We start from the raw sequence: 27,371 nt of genomic DNA, 5'->3' as shown, positions 1-27,371 counted from the left end.
AGATGTTTAATACAGATTAGAGACAGATGTAATTTATTTTTTTAGCTGTTGTGTGAGTCCATCACAAGAATATACCACATCTTACTTGTCTACTCCCCTACTACTGGGTGCTTAGAATTTTTTGTTTGTTTGTTTCACTCTTTAAAAACCATGCTATGGTGAAGATCTTGCTCCATGTTTGCTGGAATACAAAAATATATCTAGATAGACTGTTAAATGATATGCATTTTTAAAAATATTTATTTATTTATTTGAGAGGCAAAGTTACATAGAGAGTGAGAGACAGAAAGAGAAGTCTTCCATCCACTGGTTCCTTCCCCAAATGCCCTCAGTGGCCAGAGCTAGGCAGATCCAAAGCCAGGAACCACAAGTTTCTTCTAGATCTCCCATGTGGTTGAAGGGGCCCAAGCACTTGGGATACCCTCTGCTGCTTTCCCAGACCACCAGCAGGGATATGGATCAGAAGTGGAGTAGTCAAGAGTAGAACCTGCACCCATATGTAATAACAGCACCACAGGCAGAGGCTTAACCTAGGACACCACAGTGCTGGCCCTGGTGTGCATATTTTTAAAAGATTTACTTACTTATTTGAAAGGTGGAAAAAGAGAGAGAGTATGTGTTTCCATTTGCTTGTTCACTCCCCAAATGCCCACAATAGACAAGGCTAAGCAAGGCTGAAGCCCAGAATCAGGAACTCTCTATCTTTATCTCCCAAGTGATGGCAGGAACTCAAGTACTTGAGTCATTTTCCATTGCTTTCCAGGCACATTCGCAGGAAGCTGGATCAGAAGCACAGTAAGTAGGACTCAGATGAGCACTTGGGGATGGGATGCTGGTGCCATGGTGGCTTAACCCGCTGCACCACAATGCCCACTCAAGTGTGCATTTTTTTAATTTTTAATATTTATTATTTTGGGGCTGGCACTGTGGTATTATAGGTTAAACCTCCACTGGCAGGGCCAGCATCCCATAGCAGTGTTGGTTCATGTCCTGGTTGCTCCATTTCCAATCCAGCTCTCTGCTAGTAGCCTGGGAAAGCAGAGGTGGAGAGTTTAAATGCTTGGGCTCCTGCATGCATGTGGGAGACCTGGAAGAAGCTCCTGGCTCCTGGCTTAGAATCAACCCAACACCAGCCATTGTGGCCATTTAGGGAGTGAACCAGCAGATGGATGACCTCTCTCTTTGTCTCTCCCTCTCTCTCTCTCTGTAACTCTGCCTCTCAAATAAATACATAAATTTTTAAAAGAATGAATACTTTAAAAATTTATTTTAATTTCTTATTTGAAAGGAAGAGAGACAGAACAAGAGACAAAGATGTCCCATCCACTGGTTCAAAGTTTCATTTTGGATGAAGTATGGTGATTGAATTATAATGCATGTTTCCGTGTATATTGAGGTGATCATATAATTTTTCTTTTAAATTTGTCAATATGGTAAATATAATGATTTTCTGATATTAAATCATCTTTGGATTTATGGGATAAATTCAACTTGGGCATGAAATATTACTGTTTTTTAAATATTCTGTGTTTGGTTCGCTAATGTTTCAGGATTTTGTTTTGACCTTTCCAGATATATCATATTATTGTGGGAACCATGTTCCCTGATGGGGTTTTCTCTCATCTGTGTGTGAAAGAATTTAAGGTGAAGACATAAATGTGTAGGAGAGCAGGATTTATTTGATGGGATAGTAGACGCTCAGAAGTAAGTTCAGGCAGCCTGTCTCCATGAAGAAGGAAAAGCTGCTGCCTCAGACAAAGTTGGGGTCATGCCTTTATATGGTAGGGGATGTTGCCCTCGTTGAATATACAAATAGAGCAGAGTTTGTATGAAGCTTCAGCCCACATGGTGATCTCCAGGAAGTATCATGGTATCTCAGTGTGGGGCTGTAGCACACACATAGTCATCATGGCATCTCCCGCAGGAGGGGAAGTGAGGCTCAGGTGCATGGTGGGAATGGGTGTGCTGAGCCGGCAGCCATGTTGGATCAGCGTGGAAAAGTTGGGGTTTTTGGCATTGCAGGGTTGCTGGCAGTCTCTCAGCTCCTCACTCACTAGCTCCATGCCTGCCCAAATTAATATAGCTTCTTCATTTCTGATGTTCAAACAGCTTTTGGAATTTTCTTGTTTTTAAACAAAGCATTTTTTGTTCAATATAACTCTTTCTCTCAAGAACTCACACTGTTGCTATACATTTTATTAGATACCTTATAAATTCCATTGAGATGATACAATTTTCTGAAACTCATGTAATATTTCAGGTTAGTGTTGGCAAGTAGTTTTCATTACTCATAATACCATGTGCACATGATATTTTTGTGAATAATATTTAATGTAAAGGGATAAAATTGTAACTTATTTTGAGGGTATTCATCAACTTATATAGTAATTATGTGTATGATATCTACTATGTATCAAGCACTATTCTAGATTCTGTGTAGGGTGAAGTGAAAATAAAACTATCTTAATAAAATCTCTTGGTAATATTTTTAGGACCCAATGATAGAATGGTGACAAAATTTAATTGTGATGTTCCACAATTCATGCAGAAATGCATTCTTGCTTGTCAGTTCATTCCTATGGCTGAAGCTTTGATGTGCCACTTTTAATCCATAATAAAAAACAAATTTGACCTCTTTACTATTTTAGTCCATTTTTTCATTGAAGAATTATCTTTTTGATTACTTCTTATATAAACATGAAATATTCATTAATAATAAAGAATGAAATATAAATAATTCTACCATAAAATTATTTGCTTTGAGTATGCATAAATATTTGAAGTAACAGGTTTTGGTTTTGTTAATTTATCAGATGAATTTTAACACCCATTAAAAATGTTTCTTAAAAAGTTTACAAGTGTAAGTATACATCTTTTTTTGTATTAAAACTTAGTTAATGGATTGTTCAAGGCAGGAAATAGCATAGTCATTTTAATTTAAATTTAGCAGCACAATCAACATTGATTACCTCAAGGAATTAGGAAATTTACAACTTTGTACATCCCTTTTGGTATTACAAAGAGTTGTATACTAGACAGTGAGTAAAATTAATCAAATTCTAAATGAATATTTACCAAATTTGCATAACATTGAATTTTAGTTATAATACAATTTCTAGTTTAAAATATAGGTAAGATCACAGCTAATACAAAAATAGCCAAACTGGTTGCAGTATTGGTACCCAGAGCAGGGATGCTAGGTTCCTGTGGAGGAATGAACTTGGTTACTTGTGCAATGTTAGAAACCTCTGAGGTGAGATTGCCTTGGTAGATGGCTTGGATTGCAATATTGAAATTGGTGCCATTTTCTATTTTAAATGGTTCTGGTTTAAATTCAAAATTTTCTGTTGATCCAGCCTCCTTAGGTATCAGAAGAGAAGTATTCATTAAAGTAGCATTGTCAAAATCTTTTTGGAGATCCAGGAAACTCTCACTTATTCTTATAATATATCTCTCAGCTGGGAAACAAATAGATACATCATGTAAGAGGGGGTTATAGGAAGGGGAAGGAACAGAACCAAAATAGGGAAATTGGTACGGATAAAGAGCAAAGAAGCGTGGAGACTGGAATGCGTCCTAATTAAACACGTGCTTAGGTGCTAGGCAAGCCTTGATTAGCACTCGAATTCTCCCACTATGTAATGAAGAAAAATCCATTTACCCTTTCTTATATTCACTTTATCTGTAAAATAGATTCAATTGTTCAATTAACTCAACAAATATTTATTAATTGCTTTTATTCTAGTGGTGAGAACTATATATAATAATGCAAGAAAAATGTTTAGCATAACTTAATGAATATTAAGTTAATAGATGTTTGAAATATTAGCTGTTATGACTGTTATTATTTTATCAAGAAAGGAAAGGACCATGTCAACATATGTGTTTCACTCCATACTTCTTTTGGAAATCTATCAGTCATTGATATAAAAATATGTTCTCACATTCTATAATGTGATAAATCATAAAATATCAAATGTCCTTTTTTGAAGTGAATATTTTTTATTTTTTCATGAAATGATAAAGATATTTCAAGTGCATGGTGAATAACTTGGATCTATGTGTGTGGTGTGTGTGTTTAAAATTCAAAGCTTTTGTTTAATATGTAATTTCTCCACAAGTAGGCCTTATCAATCTATTGTGTAGTATTCATACAAACCCTATGTTCCATTTACATAGATCTGTATGCATCCATCTTTTATTTTAATTGAAATAGTCCATTGTGACATTTCATTTGTTGACTTTGGTCATAGTATTAGGTTCCTTTTCTCCCCCAAATGCCTTCCTCTCCCTATCTCTGCAGTTCTTACTTTTCTAGGTCCACCCAGGGCCTAACTTCTTCATAAAGTCTTGTTTGTATATTTCATCCACCTGAAAAGTGTCTTCCATGAACACCTAATGCCAGGATGGAATTCTCCAGATTGTTTTAGTGAGATATAATTTTTCATTCCTATCAGATTATACTATTCTTGAGGGCACAGACTGCTTTGTGTTCCTTTCATATCATGTTGAGTACCTAGTACTGCTTTACGCATGTATTTGATCTCCTTAATTACTTCTTGGTCCAGAATACAGTTGTTAAATTGATACCCAAATTGGTGGAATTAGAGAATTATAAAATATTAGGATTATGTCTCATTTTAATAATTCTAGGTCATACAGTCTAATTTTCCATACTTGATAGATATAGAATTTTGTCCCAGAGAGTTTAAATGTTTCATCTGAACTTTTATAGATGTTGATTTATTTTTTAAGAAGCTACTACTACTTTACATTTGGAATACCAGAAAGAAGCATTCCACAGCTACTATTCCCTTTTCCTGCTTGTCGCAAGGAAAGAGAAAGGTTAGATCCTATACATTTTAGGCATTTATGGCTATATATATTGATATCCCTTTCCCCTAAGTGTTTCCCCTATGTGTATTGAGTTATTCCTACTTCTATTACTTCCTATAATTAGCATGTGAGGCATTTTTATGAACCCAATATTTAACTGAAGTCTTGCTCTTTACATAACTGAATTTGAAACTAAGTATTTGGTTAAGTAATTTCATTTGTGGCTTTTTCAGAGACACTATTGGTTTTTTTAATTAATTTTTTTTTCATGTTTCAGGATCATAGCGTGAGAAAATGATGTTTTTCAGAATAATATGTCATAATATGAATGTCAAAATAAGAGTTCTCAACATGAAAGTACAAAAAGAACTTTGTGTGTATTTTGTTTCCTGTGACCTCAGTGATTTTTCCTTGTAGAATAATAAAAAGATATGTAGTGGGGCCGGTGTTGTGGCATAGTGGGTAAAGCCTCTGCCTGCAGTGCTGGCATCCCATATGGGTCCCAGTTTGAGTCTCAGCTGCTCCACTTCTTGTCCAGCTCTCTGCTTATGGCCTGGGAAAGCAGTAGAAGATGGCTCAAGTGCTTGAGCCCTTGCACCTATGTGTGAGACCTGGAACAAGCTCCTTGCTTTTGATCGGCTCAGCTCCAGCCATTGCAACCATTTGTGAGTGAAGCAGCAGATCGAAGATCTTTCTCTCTGTTTCTACTTCTCTCTGTCTGCAACTCTACCTCTCCAACAAATAAATAAGTCTTAAAAAAAAAAGTAGACGAGTCTACATAACACTGAAATATTGTGGGCATCCAAAAAATTTTGATTAAATTTAGTTAAATTTAGGGCCAGCGCCACGGCTCAATAGGCTAATCCTCCACCTTGTGGCACCGGCACACCGGGTTCTAGTCCCGGTCAGGGCACCAGATTCTGTCCCGGTTGACCCTCTTGCAGGCCAGCTCTCTACTATGGCCCGGGAGTGCAGTAGAGGATGGCCCAAGTGCTTGGGTGCTGCACCCCATGGGAGACCAGGAGAAGCACCTGGTTCCTGCCTTCGAATCAGCGCGGTGCGCCGGTTGCTGTGGCCATTGAAGGGTGAACCAATCACAAAGGAAAACCCTTCTCTCTGTCTCTCTCTCTCTCACTGTCCACTCTGCCTGTCAAAAAAATAAAAAAATAAAAAAATAAAAAATTAAAAAATAAATTTAGTTAAATTTAAAGCAGAGTAATTTAAGCTTTCTGGAATAGAGAAATTTATTATTAGGGACTCTGTGTAAATGAGCCATTTTTTCCTTTAACTTTATTCAAACTTCATGGACAAGTTTTTCCAAACTAGTGGGTTCCTTTAGCTAGCTAGTTTGATTCTTTGACTCAGGTTGGGGATAGACTCCTCTGGAAAGATTTTTAAGATATAAGCTATGCTTTTAACCCCAACTTGAAGTTTATAGTCTACCTATGAGCTCCCATATTATTCTATTTACAACTGCCTCTTATTACAGCAGCTGAAATTATGTTATTTGTGTGTCTTTTGGACTCAATTGACTGTTGAGTGTAGAGGTTGTTTCTTATGAGTCTAATAGTGTTTGAAAACCCATCAAAACATAAAATAAGAATAAAATTGTACAAGTACAGAAATATTTAGAAAAAAATTCCCCTTGTAGGAAGAACAAAATGCAACCGAAAGCTGCTAACTCAGTCTTCTCAAACTAATTTCAAGATGGTTCAAATGGTGAGAGGTAGTTTGACACAATATAATCTGAAAAGACTAAGTTCGAGTTCTAAGATATGAAATTTTCCTTGTCTCTTGGAGCTTTGATTTTTTCATATGAAAATCAGTAAATTATGGGCCCTAGTAGATAAGACTTCATACATGTTACTTTTAAATGGAACATTATAAAGTTCTTTGCAAATGAAAGCTAATGGGATTTCTTTATTTTGAAATGTATAGCACACTTACCTCTTCCTTTATCAAGAACATATCCAGGGGCAGTCCATGAAAGTTGAATATAATCTCCATTAAATTTGGCCTCCAGGTCCACAATTTTACCAGGTGAGAAGACATGATGTTGATCACCACTAGGTGGTGCTTCGGACACAGTAAAGGACCCTCCAGAGGTTAGTCTACTAAAGTCTTCTACTTCAACTTGTGCCAAATCATCTTTGACTTCAGGTCTGGGTGAGTTCAGGATGATTTTACCTACCACAAAAAGGAAATATGTAACTTTTCATATTGCCATGTCGATTCTTAGTTTTGAAGTTGATCTTTCAGCCATGAAGGGTTTGATAGCAAACTTTGAAAAAGGTAACAGCTTAAGTGAAGAAAACTTGTTATGTTGGTATCTATTTAAAATTAATGATGAGGCATTATGGTATGTTACAAACATGTTTTAACTTATCCTTCTCAATAACATGACTGTAAATACTTTATGTCAGGATTGTGATTTGTCTTTGTAGTTGCAGCATTTAGCACAGTGCTTGTTGCATAGGAAGTACTCAGTAAAATTTTTGTTCAATGTGAATGAAATGAACCGGGGTGTGTGTGTGAATGAACCATAGGTTTATGCTAGGTCCACTAATATGAATATGCTTTAAATTATATAAATTATTGCATATACTTGGAGTTTTCCATAGTACATTATATTTTCAGTGTCTGCCATATGCAATTTACTTAAACAACTGGCATGTCTCTATTTTAATGATACTTACCATCTTCAACATAGCCTGGTATATACAGAGCTTTGTTCTGTTGTTGCCTTAAACTTAGCCTTGCTGTGTTTTGTCTTGCCTGGGCATGTACTTTTAAGCTGTATCTACCATTTCCATGATAATCTGTAAAATATCTTGAGTAGACGCCATCATTTTTGACAGTATCAGCACCTTGATATTGAAATGTAATAATTAGTCATCCAATAAAATAAAAAAAGACAACTGTTCATGAGCATTAGTGATGTCAGCAATCTGGATTATAGTATAGCATAGTGTTCTAAGTATACCATCCCAGAGTTAGACTGATTTAAAGCTTATTTGTCCACTTGCTAACCACATGATATTAGAAAAGTCTAATTCCTGGTAGACTTTCCACTATTACAAGCTGTTACTATTAGAATTTTATAAAAGAAGTTTATCAAAATGCAGAAAATATAATTGAACTGGAGAATGAAACACTGGCATTAATGAAAATAAAGAAAATTCTACTTATAAGTTTCATAGGAAATGCAAAATTGTTCATAAAATTTAAAGAAGATAAATGTGTTTCTATCTTTGACTTGTCAAGATAACTGAGTATAAAGTTTTAAAAGCATCAACATCTTTATGATTCATTTACCTATACAGAAAATGTTGATTTCTGAGTTATGAAATTGTAGGAGGATTTAAGGAAGTTGATGTAGATTTTATTACCTGCCCCATTGTCCCAGAGCTCTAAAGTTACTTGATGTCCATCTTCAGTTTCTATGATAGCTGTTACATTGATTCCCAGAACAGGCAGAAACCCTTGGCTGACTCGTGCATAAACAATCAGTGGGCTAGGGTAACGTGCTGTATTTTGACTCATGTGAGCAGTTGCGATTACTGGGAGTGTGGTGGGACTTTTTGCTCGAGTGGTCATTGTCACCGTAATTAATTGAGAGTTGGGATGATTACTTCGAAGGCTGTAAGTCCATGTACCTGTCTGAAAATTTAAAGCAAAAATCTATTTTGGAACCTTGGTGATAGTTTACTATTCCTTACTTGCAATGTTACATTATTCAGAACTTTAAGGAGAATGATTATGAGTTTTAACATCTGATTTTATAACTAGTAATAATGTGGATATGAATACCCAATTATTCTATTTGACTTCTTTTTTAATAATATGATGTGTTGCTATTTTAATATTGGAAATATATATGATGTTAGTTTCTTTTAAAAAATAGAAATTGATTAATAAGGCATGGTGAAAATAAAAGAATAGACTTACCTCTGCAACACCTGGTATTCGAAGGCGGGCAGACCGCCTATTTAGCTTATCTTCTTTGAAATCAGAGGTATTATATTTTTTTCCTTTTGGATCTTGAAGAATAATTTCTGGCTTTTGCACTGTCCATGTGACAACAAAGAAAGTATCATTTCCAATGGTACTATCCACGGGCACTGTACCATTTATCCATTTCCTTCCCGTTATATTCAAGGCTTTACTTTCCAACTGTTACATAAATAAAAACAACATATAAAACCCATTTATTATTATAGTTAATAGAGCTTTAAAGTATAGTTAGTTCAGAATAATTTTAAATTTAAGATTTTAGTTAAAGTGGCTAAAGAAATTTTTAAGAATTTTTCCAAATAAAGGACATACAAAAATGAGGAATGGAAGAATTCCAGAGGAAAGTGTCATGGAAAAGAAAATTCAGTAAGAATGTTTTTCTTCTGCACATCTGAAATGTTTTCAGGCAAAAAGTTTATTTATTAGACAAAGAAAAGTTAATAATTTTGAAATGGAAATTTATTACAATGTGAGAGAGTAAAGAATTTTTTTAATATTCTAACCTGAAGAGCTTGCTGAGAGATGCTGCCACTTCTGGATGAAATTTTGCTGAAAGCATCAATAAGACCATTTATGTCTTTATTGGCATAGAAGCGATACCCTCCTAGAATGGAATTTTGAAGGGGAATATCATATTTGTATTTGTGCTATCATAAATAAACTTTAAAATCTATTTTAACATTTCTTTTTAAAGAATAACTTAAAAATGTTTATTTATTTGAAAGGCAGAGTTACAAAGAGGGAGAAACACACAGAGAGAGATTGTCCATGTACCGATTTGCTCCCCAAATGGCTGCTGTACATTTCTTTTTTAAAGATTTATTTATTTATTTGAAAGGCAGAGTTACAGAGAGGCGAAGGCAGAGAGAGAGAGAGAGAGAGAGGGAGAGGTTTTCATCCACTGGTGCACTCTCTACATGGCCAAATGGCTGGAGCTGCGTTGATTCAAAGCCAGGAGCCAGGAGCTTTTTCCTGGCCTCCCACGTGGGTGCAGGGGCCCAAGGACTTGGGCCATATTCCACTGCTTTCCCAGGCCAAAGCAGAGAGTCGGATCAGAAGTGGAACAGCTGGGACTCGAACCGGCTCCCTGGAAAGCCAGCACCGCAGGTGGCAGCCTTACCCAATATGCCACAGCACGGGCCCCAATGTACATTTCTTTTTAAACTTACGAAAAATGAATTTCCAGAGCCTTATGAACTCTGTGTGACAGTGTGCCAGATGTAATCCTATAATAACTAAAATCTTGTTTAAAACAAGTGGTATAAGTAAGAATAATGGAAACTTTAAAGGGAAGTCAAATTTTATTGTTTTTATATCAATCTAAAATTTAAGTGCCTGCCACACTAGTATACCACACTAAGCAGTTTCCAAAAATTAAATTTAAGTTGGTATTATGAGGCAGCTGAGTATTATTTTCTATTTGGGGCCCTCAAAGAGTTCATGGAAAATGGAATTAAACATATTTAATTTGATGCAAAAATTTGTTAAATCCATGCAGTTTTTTTCTTAATATTCATTTTCCATGAACATTTTGAAGAGACTTTGTAATGAAAACAGAGAATAACAATCTAGAGTAAAATAGAAATTGATTCAGTGAAGCCAACAAAAAATATAGCCAATAAATAATGAAGAGAGAGATTATCTAGGTGTGAGGAGTTATGGAAAAATACATTGTAGAGAGAGAGAGAGAGAGAGAGAGAGAGAGAGAGAGATAGATCTTCCACCCACTGGTTCATTCCCCAAATAACCACAACGGCTGGGCTTGGGCCTGGCACCAGGAGCTAGGGACTTCATCTGGGTCTCCCACATAGGTGGTAGGGGCACAAGTACTTGGGCCATCTTCTGCTGCCTTCTCAGGCACGTTAGCAGGGAACTAGATTGGAAGCAGTGCAACTGACAAAGGTGGCAGCTTAACCCGCTTCATCGCAAAACTGGCAATAAGGTAGGAATTTTTGAGCAGATTTATAGGTTATGGAGAAAGAGCCCCTGATATGGAAGAGATTAGAAACTTATTTTCGGCCGGCGCCGCGGCTCACTAGGCTAATCCTCCGCCTTGCGGCACCGGCACACTGGGTTCTTCCCGGTTGGGGTACCGATCCTGTCCCGGTTGCCCCTCTTCCAGGCCAGCTCTCTGCTGTGGCCAGGGAGTGCAGTGGAGGATGGCCCAAGTCCTTGGGCCCTGCACCCCATGGGAGACCAGGAGAAACACCTGGCTCCTGCCATCGGATCAGCGCGGTGTGCCGGTCGCAGCGGCCATTGGAGGGTGAACCAACGGCAAAGGAAGACCTTTCTCTCTGTCTCTCTCTCTCTCTCTCTCACTGTCCACTCTGCCTGTCAAAAAAAAAAAAAAAAAAAAAGAAACTTATTTTCCATGGAACTTAAGTTCCAAAGGCTTACCTGTCATACTTGATAGGGTCTCCAGTTCTTTGGCAGCAGAAGGACCCAGGGCAATGGTGTGAATGATTGCACCACTTTGTTTTACCTCCTCGAAGCATGAATGTATTCCATTATCTTCCCCATCTGTTAGTAACACGATTTCAGAACCAGAAGTATTCTGGTTACTGTAAGTAATAGCCTGAGAGTGAAAAGCCAGGTTATTAATTATCAGTCATTTCTGAAGAAACTTAAACTAGAATAAATCTGTCCTTCAGTTTTGGAGAAATCTTCAGTCCTATGCATTGGAGTAAGTAAAAAGGAAACTTTTGGCATTGTCATTCCTGGCTGAGTTTGCCTATGGAAATGAGCTCAACGTACAGTGGTCTTCGAGGTTTTCAAAGACAGAATCTTTTTTTTAAAACTTTTATTTAATAAATATAAATTTCAAAAGTACAACTTTTGGATTATAGTGGTTTTCCCCCCATAAACACCATCCCACCAATAAACCATCCCAACTCCTACTCCCTCTCCCATCCCATTCTTCATTAAGATTCATTTTTAACTATCTGTATATACAGAAGATCAACTTAGTATATTCTAAGTAAAGATTTCAACAGTTTTGTCCCACACAGACACACAAAGTATAAAGTACTGTTTGAATACTAGTTTTACTGTTAATTCTTGTAGTACAACACAATAAGGGCAGAGGTCCTACATGGGGAAATGATGCACAGCGACTCCCGTTGTTGATTAAACAATTGACACTCTTATTTATGACGTCATTAATCACCCAAGGCTCTTGTCATGAGCTGCCAAGGCTATGGAAGCCTCCTGAGTTCACAAACTCTGACTTTAGGCAAGGCCATAGTCAAAGTGGAAGTTCTCTCCTTCCTTCAGAGAAAGGTACCTCCTTCTTTGATGCTCCGTTCTTTCTGCTGGGGTCTCACTCAGAGAGCAATTATAGAGTCTTTTTAAAAAAAATTTATGTATTTACTTGAAAGAGTTACACAGAGAGAAGGAGAGGCAGAGAGAGAGAGAGAGAGAGAGAGAGAGAGAGAGAGAGAGATCTTCCATCTGCTGGTTCACTCCCCAGATGGCTGCAACAGCTGGAGCTGCACCAATCTGAAGCCAGGAACCAGGAACCTCCTCTCAGTCTCCCACACTGGTGCAGAGGCCCAAGGACCTGGGCCATCTTCCACTGCTTTCCCAGGCCATAGCAGCAAGCTGGATTGGAAGTGGAGCAGCCGGGACTCGAAATGGTGCCCACATGGGATGCTGGCATTGCAGGCAGCAGCTCTACCAGCTATGCCACAGTGCCGGCCCTAAAGATAGAATCTTAATACTTGTCTTTCTCCCAGGTATACATATTTCTGCCAGCAAAGAACTCAGTTTGGGTCTTCCATGTACATGGAAGAAATCACTTGAGTGGTCACTGCTGCCTCCCAGGGTTTGCATTAACAGGAAACTGGAATTGAGGTGGAGCTGAGTATAGAACTCGAGTACTCTGATGTGGGATGTCCCAGAATTCCAGGTTTGTCTGAGTCCAGAGCCTGCCTTCTTAAATCGTTATGCTTTATGACAAATAGACCGCAAAGAAAGCTAAGAGGTCTATTAACCAGAGGCTTGCTTATGAGTAGAATCTTCACTTTAACTGGGGGAAGGAGGGAATCAGCAAAGGAAGTGGTTTTTCTGTTTTTCTGACTGAAAACATGGCAATAAACAGGCTTAAGACAAGGTTAACCTAGATTGGAAGAAATTCATGTGGGTACTGGAGGCAACTGAGCATAGTGTTCCAAAGGTGCACTCAAATTTTTTCAGTTCCTAGTTTCGATTTCATTTAACTTCCACCTGTATTCACTGATTTGGGTACTATACAGCTTGAGTAGCCAACTCTATCTTTGTGATTTTTTTTTATTTTTATTTTTTTTATTTTTTGATAGGCAGAGTGGATAGAGAGAGAGAGAGAGAGAGAGAGAGAGAGAGAGAAAGGTCTTCCTTTTGCCGTTGGTTCACCCTCCAATGGCCGCTGCGGCCGGCACATCTCGCTGATCCGAAGCCAGGAGCCAGGTGCTTCTCCTGGTCTCCCATGCGGGTGCAGGGCCCAAACACTTGGGCCATCCTCCACTGCACTCCTGGGCCATAGCAGAGAGCTGGCCTGGAAGAGGGGCAACCGGGATAGAATCCGGCGCCCCAACTGGGACTAGAACCCGGTGTGCCAGCGCCGCAAGGCGGAGGATTAGCTGTTAAGCCATGGCGCCGGCCTATCTTTGTGATTTTTAAAACAGCAGTTTAAACTGATGCACTGGGGCTTTCCTTGTCTTTTTGTGCATGATATAGAAATGTTCCTAATTCCCTTGTTTAACAGTCTCCTCACTGGCAATATTTTCTGCTCACAGAGATGCTGACCATGGGCATGATAGAGAAATGGGGAGCTCCTCAGGAAAATCCAGATGATTGTGTGCACCCTGCAATCTTATTCCTTGGTTTAATGATTCCCCAGTGCAATGCAGTTCTTCAGGGCTATGCCAGTAGAACCAGTGCACTTGTAGAGCTTTAGCTATAAACAATAGGTAGTAAAAGAGGCCTTTTCCCGCCCCCCCAAAATGATCTACTTTAATCAGATCGCAATATTTTTATTTAAAAAATTTTTTTATTTATTTTTATTTTATTTGAAAGATCTTTCATTCACTAGTTCATTCCCTAAATGCCTACAACAGCCAAGGTTGGGTCAGGCCAAAGCCAGGAGGTTGGAACTCAATCCAGATTCCCCAGATGGATGGCAGGGACCTAGAGTTAAGCCATTGCCTATAGACTCTCAAGGTGTGCACTAACAGGAAGCAGGATGGAAAGTGGAGTAGATGGGACTCAAACTATGTACTCCAATATGGGATACCAGTCTCCTGAATAGCATCTTAACCTCTGCGACACATATCTGGCCCTATGATCATGATATTTTAAAATAAAGGAACCTGTTACCCTTGTTCAAAGGTAATTATACAAAAATAAAGGAGCAGTAAATGACAAATGATATTTAAATTCTTTTAAAAAAATGTACCTGGAATCCTGCTTTGAGTCCACTGCAAATGGAGGTTCCACCACCAGCAACTTGAGGCAAGTTTGCAGTGATCTTTTGGTAAGTGTCATCATCAGTTATTTTTGTTAGATTATTTTGGATTTTAGCAGTACTTTCAAAAGTGACCATCCCAACCAAGGATTCTCTTTCAATAATTTGAATTAAGTACAGTGCTGCTGCTTGATTCATTCGAAGGAGACGGTCTTCCTGTGTAAAGAAAAAAAAATTGTTTGAATACTTCCAAGTCTCTTGAAATCTTGACAGATTAAAGAGATATTTATTCATGAGCCATAAATCATGATAGTAATTGACTGACATATTCTAAGTGTTAATTCCTTTATTTTATTAAAAAATTTAAAGAATATCTCTTAAAATATCATGCTATACTAGGAAAAACCTTAAAAATCTATACTGTTTTAATAGCTTTTTTTAAAAAAAGATTTTATTTATTTATTTATTTGAGAGGTGGAGTTATAGACAGAGAGAGGGAGAGACATAGAGAAAGGTCTTCTATCCAATAGTTCACTCCCCAAATGGTCTCAAAGGCCAGAGCTGGTCCATTCTGAAGCCAGGAACCAGGAGCTTCCTCCGGGTCTCCCACGTCGGTACAGGGGCCCAAGGACTTGGGCCATCTTCTAGTGCTTTCCCAGGCCATAGCAGAGAGCTGGATCAGAAGTGGAGTACCTGAGACATGAACTGGAGCCCATATGGGATGCTGGCTCCTCAGGTGGAGGCTTAGCCTACTATTCCACAGCACTGGCCCCTTAATAGTTTTTTATACAGGAATTTTTCCAAAGATAATAATTAAAAAATGCATACAAAGATGTTCACTGCAACGCATTTTTAAATAACAAGTTGAAAATCTTCAAAATATCAAGCAATGAGAGATTGACTACATTATGTTGTGAATATGTGATGTAACCATTAAAAACTGTATAATGGAATTATTTTTTACACAGAAAATACTTAAGGTATGTTAAGCAAAAAAATCATATTCTAAGACATTATATAAAATATAATCACATTTTTTAAGGGAAAAAAACCAAATACCCATATATTAACAAAGATGAGACTGGAATGATAAGGTTTGATCGTGGTTTTATGGATGATTTTCATTTTTCCTGTTTTTAAAATTGTATTTCTTTCTGGTTAGCCAGAAATAAAAGTTAAGGAATAGAAATTATCACATTAAAATTTATTAGAACATAAATGAATGTTCGTTAGTTATGGAGAAGTAAACCCTCAGATTATTTCTATTAGTTTAATTGCTTAAGAGAACAGGTAAAATAGAAACAATCAGAAAGACAACAACAACAACAAAACCTGACTTACAGAGTCCATGCTTCCAGATTTATCAAGTACCAAACAGACTACTCGTTGTTTGGCTCTGAGCAAAGAAAATATAGGATGAGGTGGCGGATCCGTTCCTGCCATGGAAGATGCATTCTGAAAATCCTCAGAGTCCATGATTACATCCCATGTGCTTCTGTGATTACACATTTTGTTTTGTAGGTTTGGAGCTTCCGTATTGTGTGTATTTGCTGTACAAAATTCAGTCACCTGGAAAAAAATCAAGACAATACTAAAATAACTTGTGGGGCATTCCCTTACTTTCTAAATAGGTAGTTAGCTGCCATACACATCCTTCACACATTTGATCTCCTGAAAACTAAACATTATTTCATAATCTAGCATTCTGACATACTTTTTGCATCAAATGGGTTGCAAACTGGGCAAAGCTATTATTTTGTACCAATAAAGTTTTTTTTTTTTTTGGTGATTCTTTTATGTATAGGTAGATCATGCCACCTGGCATGACTACTTTCTTTGCCTTCTAGACTTTTGGGGAGCAGAAACCTTAGGTTCAAGGAAAAGAGGACACATAGGGTGGAGAAAATGACCTTCCTTTATTGTCTAAATAAGTTCCACATCTTTGTAGATGATGGAAAAATGTGAAGACAGATATTCTTAACAACCTGGATTGCTACTGACTCCGATGAACTTTGCCATCAGTAAAATGTTCCTGTAAAAGTAGTGAAAGTATAGGGAGAAAATGGGGAAATGTATAACTCTCTTTTACTGGCCAATGGTGAATTGTATCCAATAATTCTGTCAATGAATATTTCATTACTATAAAACCTGCAAAAATCCTCCAGGTTTTAAAAATTTAATAACTTGGGAAAATGTTCTGCTAAATTAGTACACTGCTCAGTTAGGAATTAATTTTTTTTTTTTTGACAGGCAGAGTGGACAGTGAGAGAAAGAGAGACAAAGACGAAGGTCTTCCTTTACCGTTGGTTCACCCTCCAATGGCCGCTGTGGCCGGCGCATCTCGCTGAGCCGAAGCCAGGAGCCAGGTGCTTCTCCTGGTCTCCCATGCGGGTGCAGGGCCCAAGGACTTGGGCCATCCTCCACTGCCTTCCCGGGCCATAGCAGAGAGCTGGCCTGGAAGAGGGGCAACTGGGACAGAATCCGGCGCCCCAACCCGGACTAGAACCTGGTGTGCTGGCACTGCAGGGGGAGGATTAGCCTATTGAGCCGCGGTGCCGGCCAGGAATTTTTTGCAGAAGCCCTCAGCTTATCTGGAATACTTTTAATAGTCATTTCATGATTTTGACTACTTCCTAATACAAAGTCTCCGGATGTGGTTTCAAATTTAGAATAACTACATTATTAAATTTGAATACCTTTTATCTCAGTTTTAAGAGTTTCTTTTATTTCTTGTATGGCTCTAATTTACATATCACAAATGGGGATATTTGGATGGGAGAAAAAATATAGTTTGCATTAAAGTGATTTGTGTTCAAATTTAGCTGATAGGAAATGCCTATCAAATTTGGTCCCTCTTTCTCCTACTGTTACCCTTACCTTTATACAGGTCTTTCACTAGCCTATTGCCATTGCTTTCTAACTAGTCTCTCTACTTCCATTATTGTCTCACTCCATCCTGTTCTTCACAATTAGTAGCATTACTGTTCTGATTGAATTAAATGGATCACATCACTGGTCTAAAGCTGACAACACCTTGGCTTTATGTGTTCCAATTTGTTGCTTCAACCCTACTTCTTGCCCTTTGCTCACCATGTATCCTTTGCCTCTACCATACTAAACTTCTGTCTGACCTTAGAAGATGCCAATCTTTCAATGCACATAGAACTCCTAACCTTGCTCGTCTAAAGAAGGAAAGACTTGGTACATAGTCTGATGGTTCAGTCTTGTGGATTTCTGTCTTTTTTGGTACTTGCATTTGACTTAAGATGTATCTGTGAAAACGGCGATACATGGAGATTCCTACCTCAATAGTTCATGGAATAAGAGACCCAGTGTTGTGTCTAATGTTCTTCAAAAATTAATATCCTCACTTGGACAGTGTCAAATATACTTACTTTGAGGGTTGGCTTATATAAGGTGCCCTGTAAGGACTCTGTTAAACATAGTTTTGCCATATCATTTCCAGTGGCTCAATCATTTTCAGAGTAAGAAGAGTTCTGTTGATGTAAGGAACATCTCTATTGTTTCACTCCTTTGCAGACATGAATTTCTAATAAATTGTTCCTTGCACTGTAACAGAGATCCCTCTTTCAACAATCTTATTTCAGAAAGCATTCTTGGACTAGAAATAATTTAATCATCTTTTAGTCCTTAGCACCATTAAGAGGCTGGAGCAGTTTTCAGTTTTAAATGAGTCAAATGTGTGTTTGGGACTGCTTGGCAGGACTGTATATTTCTTATTCAGGACCCTTGATGAGGCTCTATTTTAAAAACATTCTTCCGACAGAAAGCACTATACATCCATCCTATTGTTTCTTCCTTTCTAAAATCAGCCTTCTGTCTTTGTGACAAAAAAAAAATGTACATTGATTATTTCTATAGAGATGGAGGAAAAGGTCTAATACTACTTAGCCTTAAGTGTTTCTGTCATTGTTCAAATGTATTTTCTGTAACAGAAACATCTGGAATGTTTTTCCCCCTTATAAATTATAATTCCTGAAATACTGCTGCTTTAAAAAGTCTCAAGGTCAGATTATATAATCTTAACAATTGAATATTGTAAATACACTTGTCTTACCTCTCAATAAAAGGGTACTTTTCTACTAAAAAAAAAAAAAAAAGAAGAAGATGCCAAAAACTTCCACTAGTATGATCATTAACCCAAGGAAATGTGCAAATTAGATAAAGGTCTCCATTTCTCAAGTTCCTTTACTGTCATCTGCTGAAAGTTGTTCTAATAAAATCCTTAATAACCATGATGCAAGTAATTTGGGCAGTGCCATCATGCATGGCCTGCTTGCCTTATCTGTACTCTATGCTTTGTAAATTTCCCTTTCTTTGTTTCTTCCTTCCTTCCTTTTTTTCTTTCAAAGAATCTTCTTCCCTTCCTGCTTTGGCAAATCCATACTCTTTTTTTTTTTTTTTGTTCAATCCTGTCTCAAAACTCATTTCTTAAGAAACTATTTTCTGGCCTCCAGTTGGAGGTGGTTACTGCCGTGATGGCACTTGGTGCATATCTCTGTACCTCTTCCCACTTTATATTATACATACTTTTTCTTGCATCTGAGTTCCTTAAGAAAAGTTCATCTTTAATTATTTCTATCTCCAATGAAGTGACATTAGAAAATGAAATAATGACATTGAATATTTAATATTTCATATCATATCTTTCCTGGGCCTGAGGTTATGCTCTGAGGACAGATGGTAGGCAAAGTATTTAATCTACTTTATGATAATCAGAAGTTAGTGTTATTTTGGACAAGATATATGGTTAAAATTCTCTATCTTTAAGCCATATCTTAAATAGTTGCCATCTATATTTCAGCTCTATAATCTTCTTCTTTATTATTATGTCCCAGTTAAGGAGCATGAATTATTTCCTCATAGCTAAATGCTTTTGAAATTTAAAATTTGGAACAAGTGATATACATTCCAATTATCCTTGTTTGTTACATAATTTAATGTCTATTTAGATGGTAAACTACTTGGCTATCCTCTATTGATCCAGATTCAGGAGATTAAAGTGAACTTTCCTGAATCCTGTGTCAAATAATTCAAGAGAGAGCATTATCAGGCTGAAAAATGATTTTTAATTAAATATCTAACTTGGATTAGCTTAAGAGTTTTAGAAGAAAATAACAAATCTATATTTTCACTAAGCTTTTAATCATTAATGGCCTAGTCACCAAAATAATTTTGAATCTTACCAGAAACAATAGGCATTTACAAATCTTTGCCTTTGGAAGTATTTGTTGTCAATGATTGTGTATATGAAAATTTAGAGGTAGTGTGTGGGGGCCGGCACTGTGGTGCAGCGGGTTAAAGCCTTGGCCTGTAGTGCCGGCATCCCATATGGGTGCTGATTTGAGTCCCAGCTGCTTCACTTCCGATACAGCTCTCTGCTATGGTCTGGGAAAGCAGTAGAAGATGGCCCAAGTCCTTGGGCCCCTGCACTCCTGTTGGGAGACCCAGAAGAAGGTCCTGGATCCTGGCTTCTGATCAGCTCAGCTCTGGCTGTTGTGGTCATCTGGGGAGTGAACCAGTGGATGGAAGACCTCCCTCTCTCTCTCTCTCTCTCTGGCTCTACTTCTATCTGTAACTCTGTCTTTCAAATAAATAAAATAAATCTTTATGAAAAAAAGTGGTAGTATGTTCATTTTGTCTTTCATAACTCTGTTTCTTATTTTCAAATTTTAGACATATTTAGAAAGCTTAATTAGATAACTTTAGCGTTTTGCATTAAGATTAGGTTGCACAGCAAAGGAAATAATCAACAGAGTGAAGACACGACATGGAGAATGTGAGGAAATATTTGCATGTTATGCATTCACAACAAGGGATCAATTCCCAGAATGTATAAAGAACCCAAACACCTCAATAACAAAACAATCCAAATAATGTTATTTAAAAATGGAAAAGTTAAATGGATAGGCATTTCTCAAAAGAAGACATACAGCTGGTCAGCAGGTACATGAAAAAATACTCAAATTACTAGTTATCAGGGAAATGGAATTCAAACTACAGTGGAATATTATCTCATTCCATTTAGAATGGCTTTTATCAGAAAGACAAAGGAAAAAACAAAAAAACCGACAAATGTTGGTGATGATGTGGAGTAAAGGTAAATTTTACGTACTGCTGATGGGAATTAACTAATACAGCCATTATGCATAGGAAAAATATGGTGGTCCCTCAAAAAGCTAAAAATAGAACTACCATATGATCCAGCAACCCCACTACTGGATATATATCCAAAGGAAAGGAAATCAACATGTTGGATAGATGTCTGTGCTTCCATGTTTATTTCAGCACTGTTTACAACAGGCAAGATCAACCTAGGTATCCATCCATGGATGAAGGATGAAGAAAATATGGTATATTTATGCAATGGAATATTATTCAGCTATAAAAGGAGTGAAATCTAGTCATTGGTAGCCACATGGATAAGCTTGGAGACATTGTATTAAGTGAAATAAATTGGGCACAGAAAGACAAATGCCACATGATCACATTCTTATATGGAATCTATGAAAATGATCTCATGGAAGTAGACTAGAACAGTGGTTACCAGCTGGGAAGCAGAGAGGGATAGGGGAGGTAAGGAAAAGTTAACAGGTCTAAGATTACATTTAGATGGGAGAGATAAATTACAAAATGAATACATTTTTGAGGTGAAAGATATGTTGATTAATTTGATTTCATCATTATACAGACATAAATATATGAAAATATCATACTGTATCCCATAAATATGTACAATTATCCATCAAATATTTAAAAATTTTAAATGGAAAGAAAGTAATTAGGATTGTTCATAGAAAGAGACAGCTGTTATTTTCTAAATACTTTACAAATCTTACAAATTAGTAATTTAATTTAGAGTTCATTTCATATTCATCTTGATTCAAGCATTATACTAATACTTCATTTATATTGCTTGTAAACCTAAAAACATTGCAAATGTGAAGTATGAATGGGCTTTAAATAGTTCATGGAAAATGAAATTGAAAGATAAGTATTTTGGTAAAAGAATTTTGAAATCTATCCATAGTTGTGTTGTAATACGTGTTTTCCATGAAATTTTTGAAGATTCTTCATAGATATTTTAATTTCCCTTTAAAAGATAAGAGAACCAAATCTCAGATTTAGAGGTTTAGCAGTTTGTTCCCAGTGATACAGCTTAGAAAAACATGTTGGATTTTGATATCAAGTCAACCTGATTCAAGACACCTTTCTTTCCTTTAAACTATACATTTAAAACTTTTTGGCTCAAACATTAGCTTTGAATCTTTATTATGTCGTTATTGTTTAATTGATTATACACATTAATCATGGTGAACATTTTTCCTTTTGTCTAGTCTATGGAGACAGAGCCATATGTGTTTTCATAATTACCATTTTTGAGATATCTTAATGTGCTTTAGTGTGAAGATAATGGGAAACCTAAAATGTCAGTCCTTTCTAAAGCTACCTTATAAAGTACTTTAGAAAAATAGTATGATTAACACTTAGAAGGAATAAAAAGTAAGGTTGTAGCTCTAGACACAAGACCAAAGTCAATGAGGAAAGGAATTCCAAGAATTCATGTGACTTCAATGAGAAGAGTACTGTGCTGTATGTGAAGGGGGGAAAAAAACCATGTTAATCAGAAGAGGTGAGGTAATCCCCAGACTTATACTGATTCAGACTGGAGATAATTGCATGAGTAATTTTTTTCCTTTCTAGTGGTACACATAATTTCATAGTAAAAATCCAGCTTTCCTAGTTATTTTTCCCTATGGGTTTTTTTGTGACTGGAAATAGAAAGTACTCACAGAATCAAGATTTTGCATGAACATAATGGATTCCTTTGCAAGCTGAGATTTGTCTGGGATGAATGTGCATTTTGCTTCATACAGACCCGTCTGTGAGTCCCATCTGCATGGCCTGGTTATGCAGCTGCCTCCTTTGCATTCCTTGAAAACCACCTTACGGCCAGTAATTTGGGTGGAACATCTATGATGGAAGAATTAGATTACAGGTACTATATATGAAGACTATCAAAGATCAACATCCTAAAATCTTTTCCTCAGTAACCACTGCTATAAATCATGTAACAAAAATTCCATTTTTTTAAGAAATAGGCACAATATTCTACTGCTATTCACCATAAATTTCAATAAGAACAATGTGTTAGGTCCTATTTATTAAACATTTATTGTTCACTAATTTGATGAATATATATCTTACCTTTGCAACTTTGAGCTGAAGATAATAAGTTTAATTTACAGGAGTGCTATGAAGATTAAATGAGTTAGGAGATACAGAAAAATTACATCTTAGTGGATAGGGGAGAGTCAACATTATACCTAAAATTCTCCAAAATTTCCATATGTGGTATATTCAGTTTTGAATTTACAGAATTTTATAATTTACATTTTGAGAACTATTGGGCTAGACTGAAGGAAGAAATAAAAATACATTCTGCATGGAAATTTTTATGCATTCAAGGATAAGTATCAAGTCCCTGGGAGGTGGATGTGGGTAGAGACTTCTACAGTTTCTGTTTACATGTAGGATATCCTCTCATTCTGTGTTAATATTAGCCTTCATAACCTAATCCACTTTAATACATTTGTTTGTGTTTGCAAAGATTAAGGGAGATGAGTCATGTCTTGAAGGGGTTTAGTTCTAGGATAAGCTTGAAAGTTAACCATACTTGGCCGGTGCCGTGGCTTAACAGGCTAATCCTCCACCTTGTGGCGCCGACACACCAGGTTCTAGTCCCGGTTGGGGCGCCGGATTCTGTCCCGGTTGCCCCTCTTCCAGGCCAGCTCTCTGCTATGGCCCGGGAAGGCAGTGGAGGATGGCCCAAGTCCTTGGGCCCTGCACCCGCATGGGAGACCAGGAGAAGCACCTGGCTCCTGGCTTCGGATCAGCACGACATGCCGGCTGCAGCGGCCATTGGAGGGTGAACCAACGGCAAAAAGGAAGACCTTTCTCTCTGTCTCTTTCTCTCACTATCCACTCTGCCTGTCAAAAAAAAAAAAAAAAGTTAACCATACTAAAAGACCTGGTGCTCAATAGACCTCAGTAAATGTTGTTTTAGATACTTGTTTCTACTGGTCTATGTCTCTAACTGACTACAAGAAAACTCATTCATTTCTCGTTAATTTTCCCAAAGTTTATTGTTTGGTACATTGTTTGTTTAGCTTTTATTTTATGGCATGGGGATTAAAAAAAAAAAACACCACAGTCCTCAAAGATCTTAAAGTCAAATGAGGAAAATAAAATTGCATGGACAGTTACCGCCCAGTGACGTAAATGTGAGCGATGGCCACACGTGTTGCTATGGGAGCACTCTCAAATGCAGGGAGAGGAAAGGCATTTAGAGGAAGAATGTTGGAACTGAGTCTTGAAGGATCAGCAGACATTGTGTAAGGAAGGAGTTGCACAAGTGAAGGTGGGAGGAATGAGTGTCTGAGGCTGAGGGTCTATGTGAAAGACTAGAGGCAGCTCAGTGGACATCAAGCAAACAACTCAAAGGAGGAGGGAAGAAGCATGTTTTTATTACCCCTGTTCCACGTAATTCATTTTTTTTTTTTACCTCAAAGCCTTATTTACTAATTTTGTTTCCATTGTTCTTCAATATTCTTTAATCCATGTGCCTGATACTTTTAATTCAAAGGTTTGAATATCTCAGCTACTGATTAATAGAGCCAGTTTATATCTACTCCCAGAATTGTATTTGTTTAAAAAATAAGTTTATTCACTTACCCTTATAAGACCTACTTTTTGCTTTAAGATAAAGATTAAATGAAAAGTAAAATATATTTATCATGAATGAAATCTATTTGCCTTAAAAAGTTATGGATCAAGTAGAATGAAAAAGTGGGCTGGATTGAACTCCAATGCTCTGATATCTTGGGATTTAGGCTATTTTTTTTTCTTTCTCTCCAGTCAGTAACATATATTAGTACAGTTTCTGTGAGTACTGAAATGATTCCTATTTCCTTATTGACATTGAGTCCAAGATGGAATCCCCAGAATTAATGAAACACATACACAGGGGCCAGGATGGATATCACAATTAATTATATGAACATCCAACCAATTGAGAAAGCCTTTGTGTGCCTGGTGCAGAAAATTAAAGGTATGAAAGTGAAAAAGTTTTGAAAATACATTTCTTTGATACATACCTTGTTGCTTCAATAGTATTCTTTGTGGAACTATAGAATGGCCGATCCACATTATACTCATCAAATACTCCCCACCGAAGGTGGGCCCATTCATGGGCAAATACTCTGCCTATGAGAGAACATTGCCACTTGTAAATTTATAGTTAAATTATTTTAATACAGTTCCCTCATATTTTAAGTTCTCTGCCCCATTTCACTGACTTAATTGAGTTAAGGAACTCTTAAAAATTAATGCTTTTCATTAGTCCAAAAAATTTGAAATGGGTTTGTGCCAATAAGTGATTCATTATTAAACATGTACAGAAAGATATACTTAGGTTGAGTATAACTAACATATTTACAAGCAAAGGTATTAACTAATATCTATTGTTTTAAGTCTTTAAGTTGTAACTAATCACAGTGTTACATATTTTTCCCATTTGAATTAAGAGAAAAAGTATAAAATAGATAACCTTTACCTCGGGGCCCATAAGCAGATAAGTTATTAGTCAATAAGAAGTTTGGAGTAAAATGTATATATTGTCCTTTGTCTCCACATTGTCCATATTGCAGTGTATAAGGATCATCTGCATATTTCAGAGAAGGATTTGCGATTATGACATCTGCCTAAAAGCAGAAGAACAAATAAAAAGTCCAAGAGCAGTAGAAACAAGGGATTTTAGAAACAAGGACTTTTTCATGTACATTAAGAAGAGTTCTATTACTAATTTAATGATGAAATTAGTGATTAATAATTACCAAGACAGCATAAGTGCTGATTAAAAAAAGTAGGGAGCAGATAAAGAGTTAGATAAAATAGCCCACCTGGTCATATGATTCTTGTTTTGGCATTAAGTACTCAGATTTTGATTTCCAGGTTATTGGAACTAAAATGTGTACATTCCTGAAAAAAACTCTTCTTTTGGTAGCTTGAAACAGGTAAGTAGATGCATCAGTTACCATTTCCTGTCAAAATTAAAATTACCTTGTGGTAACAATTTCACAGTGAAATTGGCATAAACACACACACGCACACACACACACATATATATACAAACCAGAAGAAGTAAATCAGAGTTCCATTTCCCAAAACAGTTTGGCGGGGAATAGTTGAAAAACAGGTTGAATTTTACTACTTCTTTACATTAGGTAAACTATTCATTTTCATGTCAAAACTCAACCCTGTGTTTGTTTCTACCTGTCTGCACCTACACTCAGCATTGTGGATGGGTTGGAGGTTGAAATGAGGGTGTTGAGTGAGATACATAGGTGATTAAAACTGGGAACCTTTTGGTATGTTTCTTCTTGAATTAAACAGATGTTTTCATAATTGGGTTATTTAAAGAAATTGTGTTTAATATTTGGTAGGTTATTATAGTTGTGGGTGTTATCTTCTCGTATGGAGTATGTTCATAAAAAACTATGTTTTACCAAGTAGTAAAAATTGAAAAAAAAAACAAACCCAGGTGTGATTGGCTGCCACTAATTGTAAGACAGTTCAAATCACTTAATTTCTCTCATTTATATGACACAAATAGTAATCTTTGCTTTTGACCACTTCACAGGAATAATGTATCAAAAAGATAGTATATATTAAAGTGACATACAAATAAAATTAAGAAAATTTCACCTTCAAAAATATGTAGGGGCAAGCATTTAGTCTAGCAGTTAGAATGCCTGGGTTCAATTCCCAGCTCAGCGTTGATTTCATCTTTCTATTAATGCATATCCTGGGAGGCAGCCCATGTCAACTCAAGAAGTTAAGTCTCAAGTAATTGGATCCCTGCCATCAAACAGGGAGAAATAAATGTGGATTGGATTCTCAGCTCCTGGGCATTTTGAGAGTGAACCAATGGATGGGAGCTCTCCCTCTCTGCCTCTTGAATGAAAAAAAGAATTTAATGTAATATTTTCTTTAAGCTAGATACAGGAGAATTTAAAATTTTCAGAGTTAAAAAATTATGAACAACTGAAAAAATATGTCAGATAATGAATGTCTAGGGCTTAAATGTGGGTAAGTAAAACGTTATAAAAGTAATTTTATAAAGATAAAATTTAATAATGTTTTTCCATTTACATTAAAATGTTTCTGTTAACTATTTGAAAAAAATATTAGTAGTTGTCCCTTTTAGTAATTCATTAGGGGAATTATTATATATTATTAAGTACAATATATTATATGTTATTATTTATTATTATAATAAAAATATGCAAAATCTTTAGATAAATACTGCATAAATGATGAATACTGTCTGAGTAACTTTGGAAAGTTGCAACTCTGTATGAGTGCATGTGTATAAGCCTAGGGCAACATGTGTTGAAAATACTTACTGAAATGAAAATATGCAAATAATAAAATTTTCCCTTACCTTTATGTTTTGAATGAGTTTTTCATCTTCTCGAACACTGGGATTAATTGCAATGACAATGCCATCATATCCATTGTTATTCAAATTTACCATTGAGCTTTGCACCTCAGGCACGAGATGTAAGGCTAGAAAGAGAATAATGTTCAGGCTGAATTCCATCTTTGCACTTGCTACATGAACTGCTTGGAAATGAAAAGAAGGTATTTATGTATCTGCTTAAGTCAGGAATTTGAACCAAGACCAAAATATTTGCATAAATATAATGTAGCAAATAACTAATTTTTTGGGTGAACTTCCTTATCTTACTCATTCTAAAGATTTAGTTGGTAAATAGCAATGGGGATTATGGTGAACATATTTATCATGCTTTTTGAGACAGTGAAGGCATTAATTGAATGGAGCCATTCTAATGGATTGTTTGTGTAGTCATATTCATAGTGGTAGGGGGCCATCACCATCATCATCATCACCACCAAATGGTATTAGAGATGTAACTCCTGAGATTTGTTTGCAGAAAAGCACATTATGGAAAGGAGAGGAACTGAAATTAAAACC

The 27,371-nt window shown here is 36.5% G+C and overlaps 1 protein-coding gene and 1 long non-coding RNA gene across 2 annotated transcripts in view; one reads left to right on the top strand and one right to left on the bottom strand.

Annotated features, from left to right (window-relative positions):
• LOC133760840 (uncharacterized) overlaps positions 1 to 7,099 on the top strand; it is a 31,511-nt gene extending 24,412 nt beyond the window's left edge. Inside the window, exon 3 of the long non-coding RNA XR_009866006.1 lies at positions 6,860 to 7,099. This is a non-coding gene — a long non-coding RNA (uncharacterized LOC133760840). The remainder of the gene's footprint in view (positions 1 to 6,859) is intronic.
• Positions 3,121 to 26,975, bottom strand: LOC133760838 (calcium-activated chloride channel regulator 1-like). Its single transcript, XM_062193431.1, has 14 exons — positions 26,817 to 26,975; positions 25,273 to 25,413; positions 24,927 to 25,074; positions 24,469 to 24,577; positions 22,105 to 22,285; positions 15,632 to 15,859; positions 14,282 to 14,506; positions 11,248 to 11,425; positions 9,354 to 9,454; positions 8,785 to 9,009; positions 8,226 to 8,496; positions 7,533 to 7,703; positions 6,784 to 7,023; positions 3,121 to 3,458 (listed from the first exon to the last, which is right to left on the bottom strand). The coding sequence occupies exons 1-14, from the start codon at positions 26,973 to 26,975 to the stop codon at positions 3,121 to 3,123; spliced, it is 2,715 nt and encodes a 904-aa protein (XP_062049415.1).
• Between the last annotated feature and the right edge of the window lie 396 nt (positions 26,976 to 27,371).

This window comes from Lepus europaeus, chromosome 5, assembly GCF_033115175.1.
Source record: "Lepus europaeus isolate LE1 chromosome 5, mLepTim1.pri, whole genome shotgun sequence".
In the NCBI taxonomy this organism is placed as follows: Eukaryota; Metazoa; Chordata; class Mammalia; order Lagomorpha; family Leporidae; genus Lepus; species Lepus europaeus.
The sequence above is the reverse complement of the archived record's forward strand: the minus strand, read 5'-3'. Positions and strand labels throughout refer to the sequence as shown.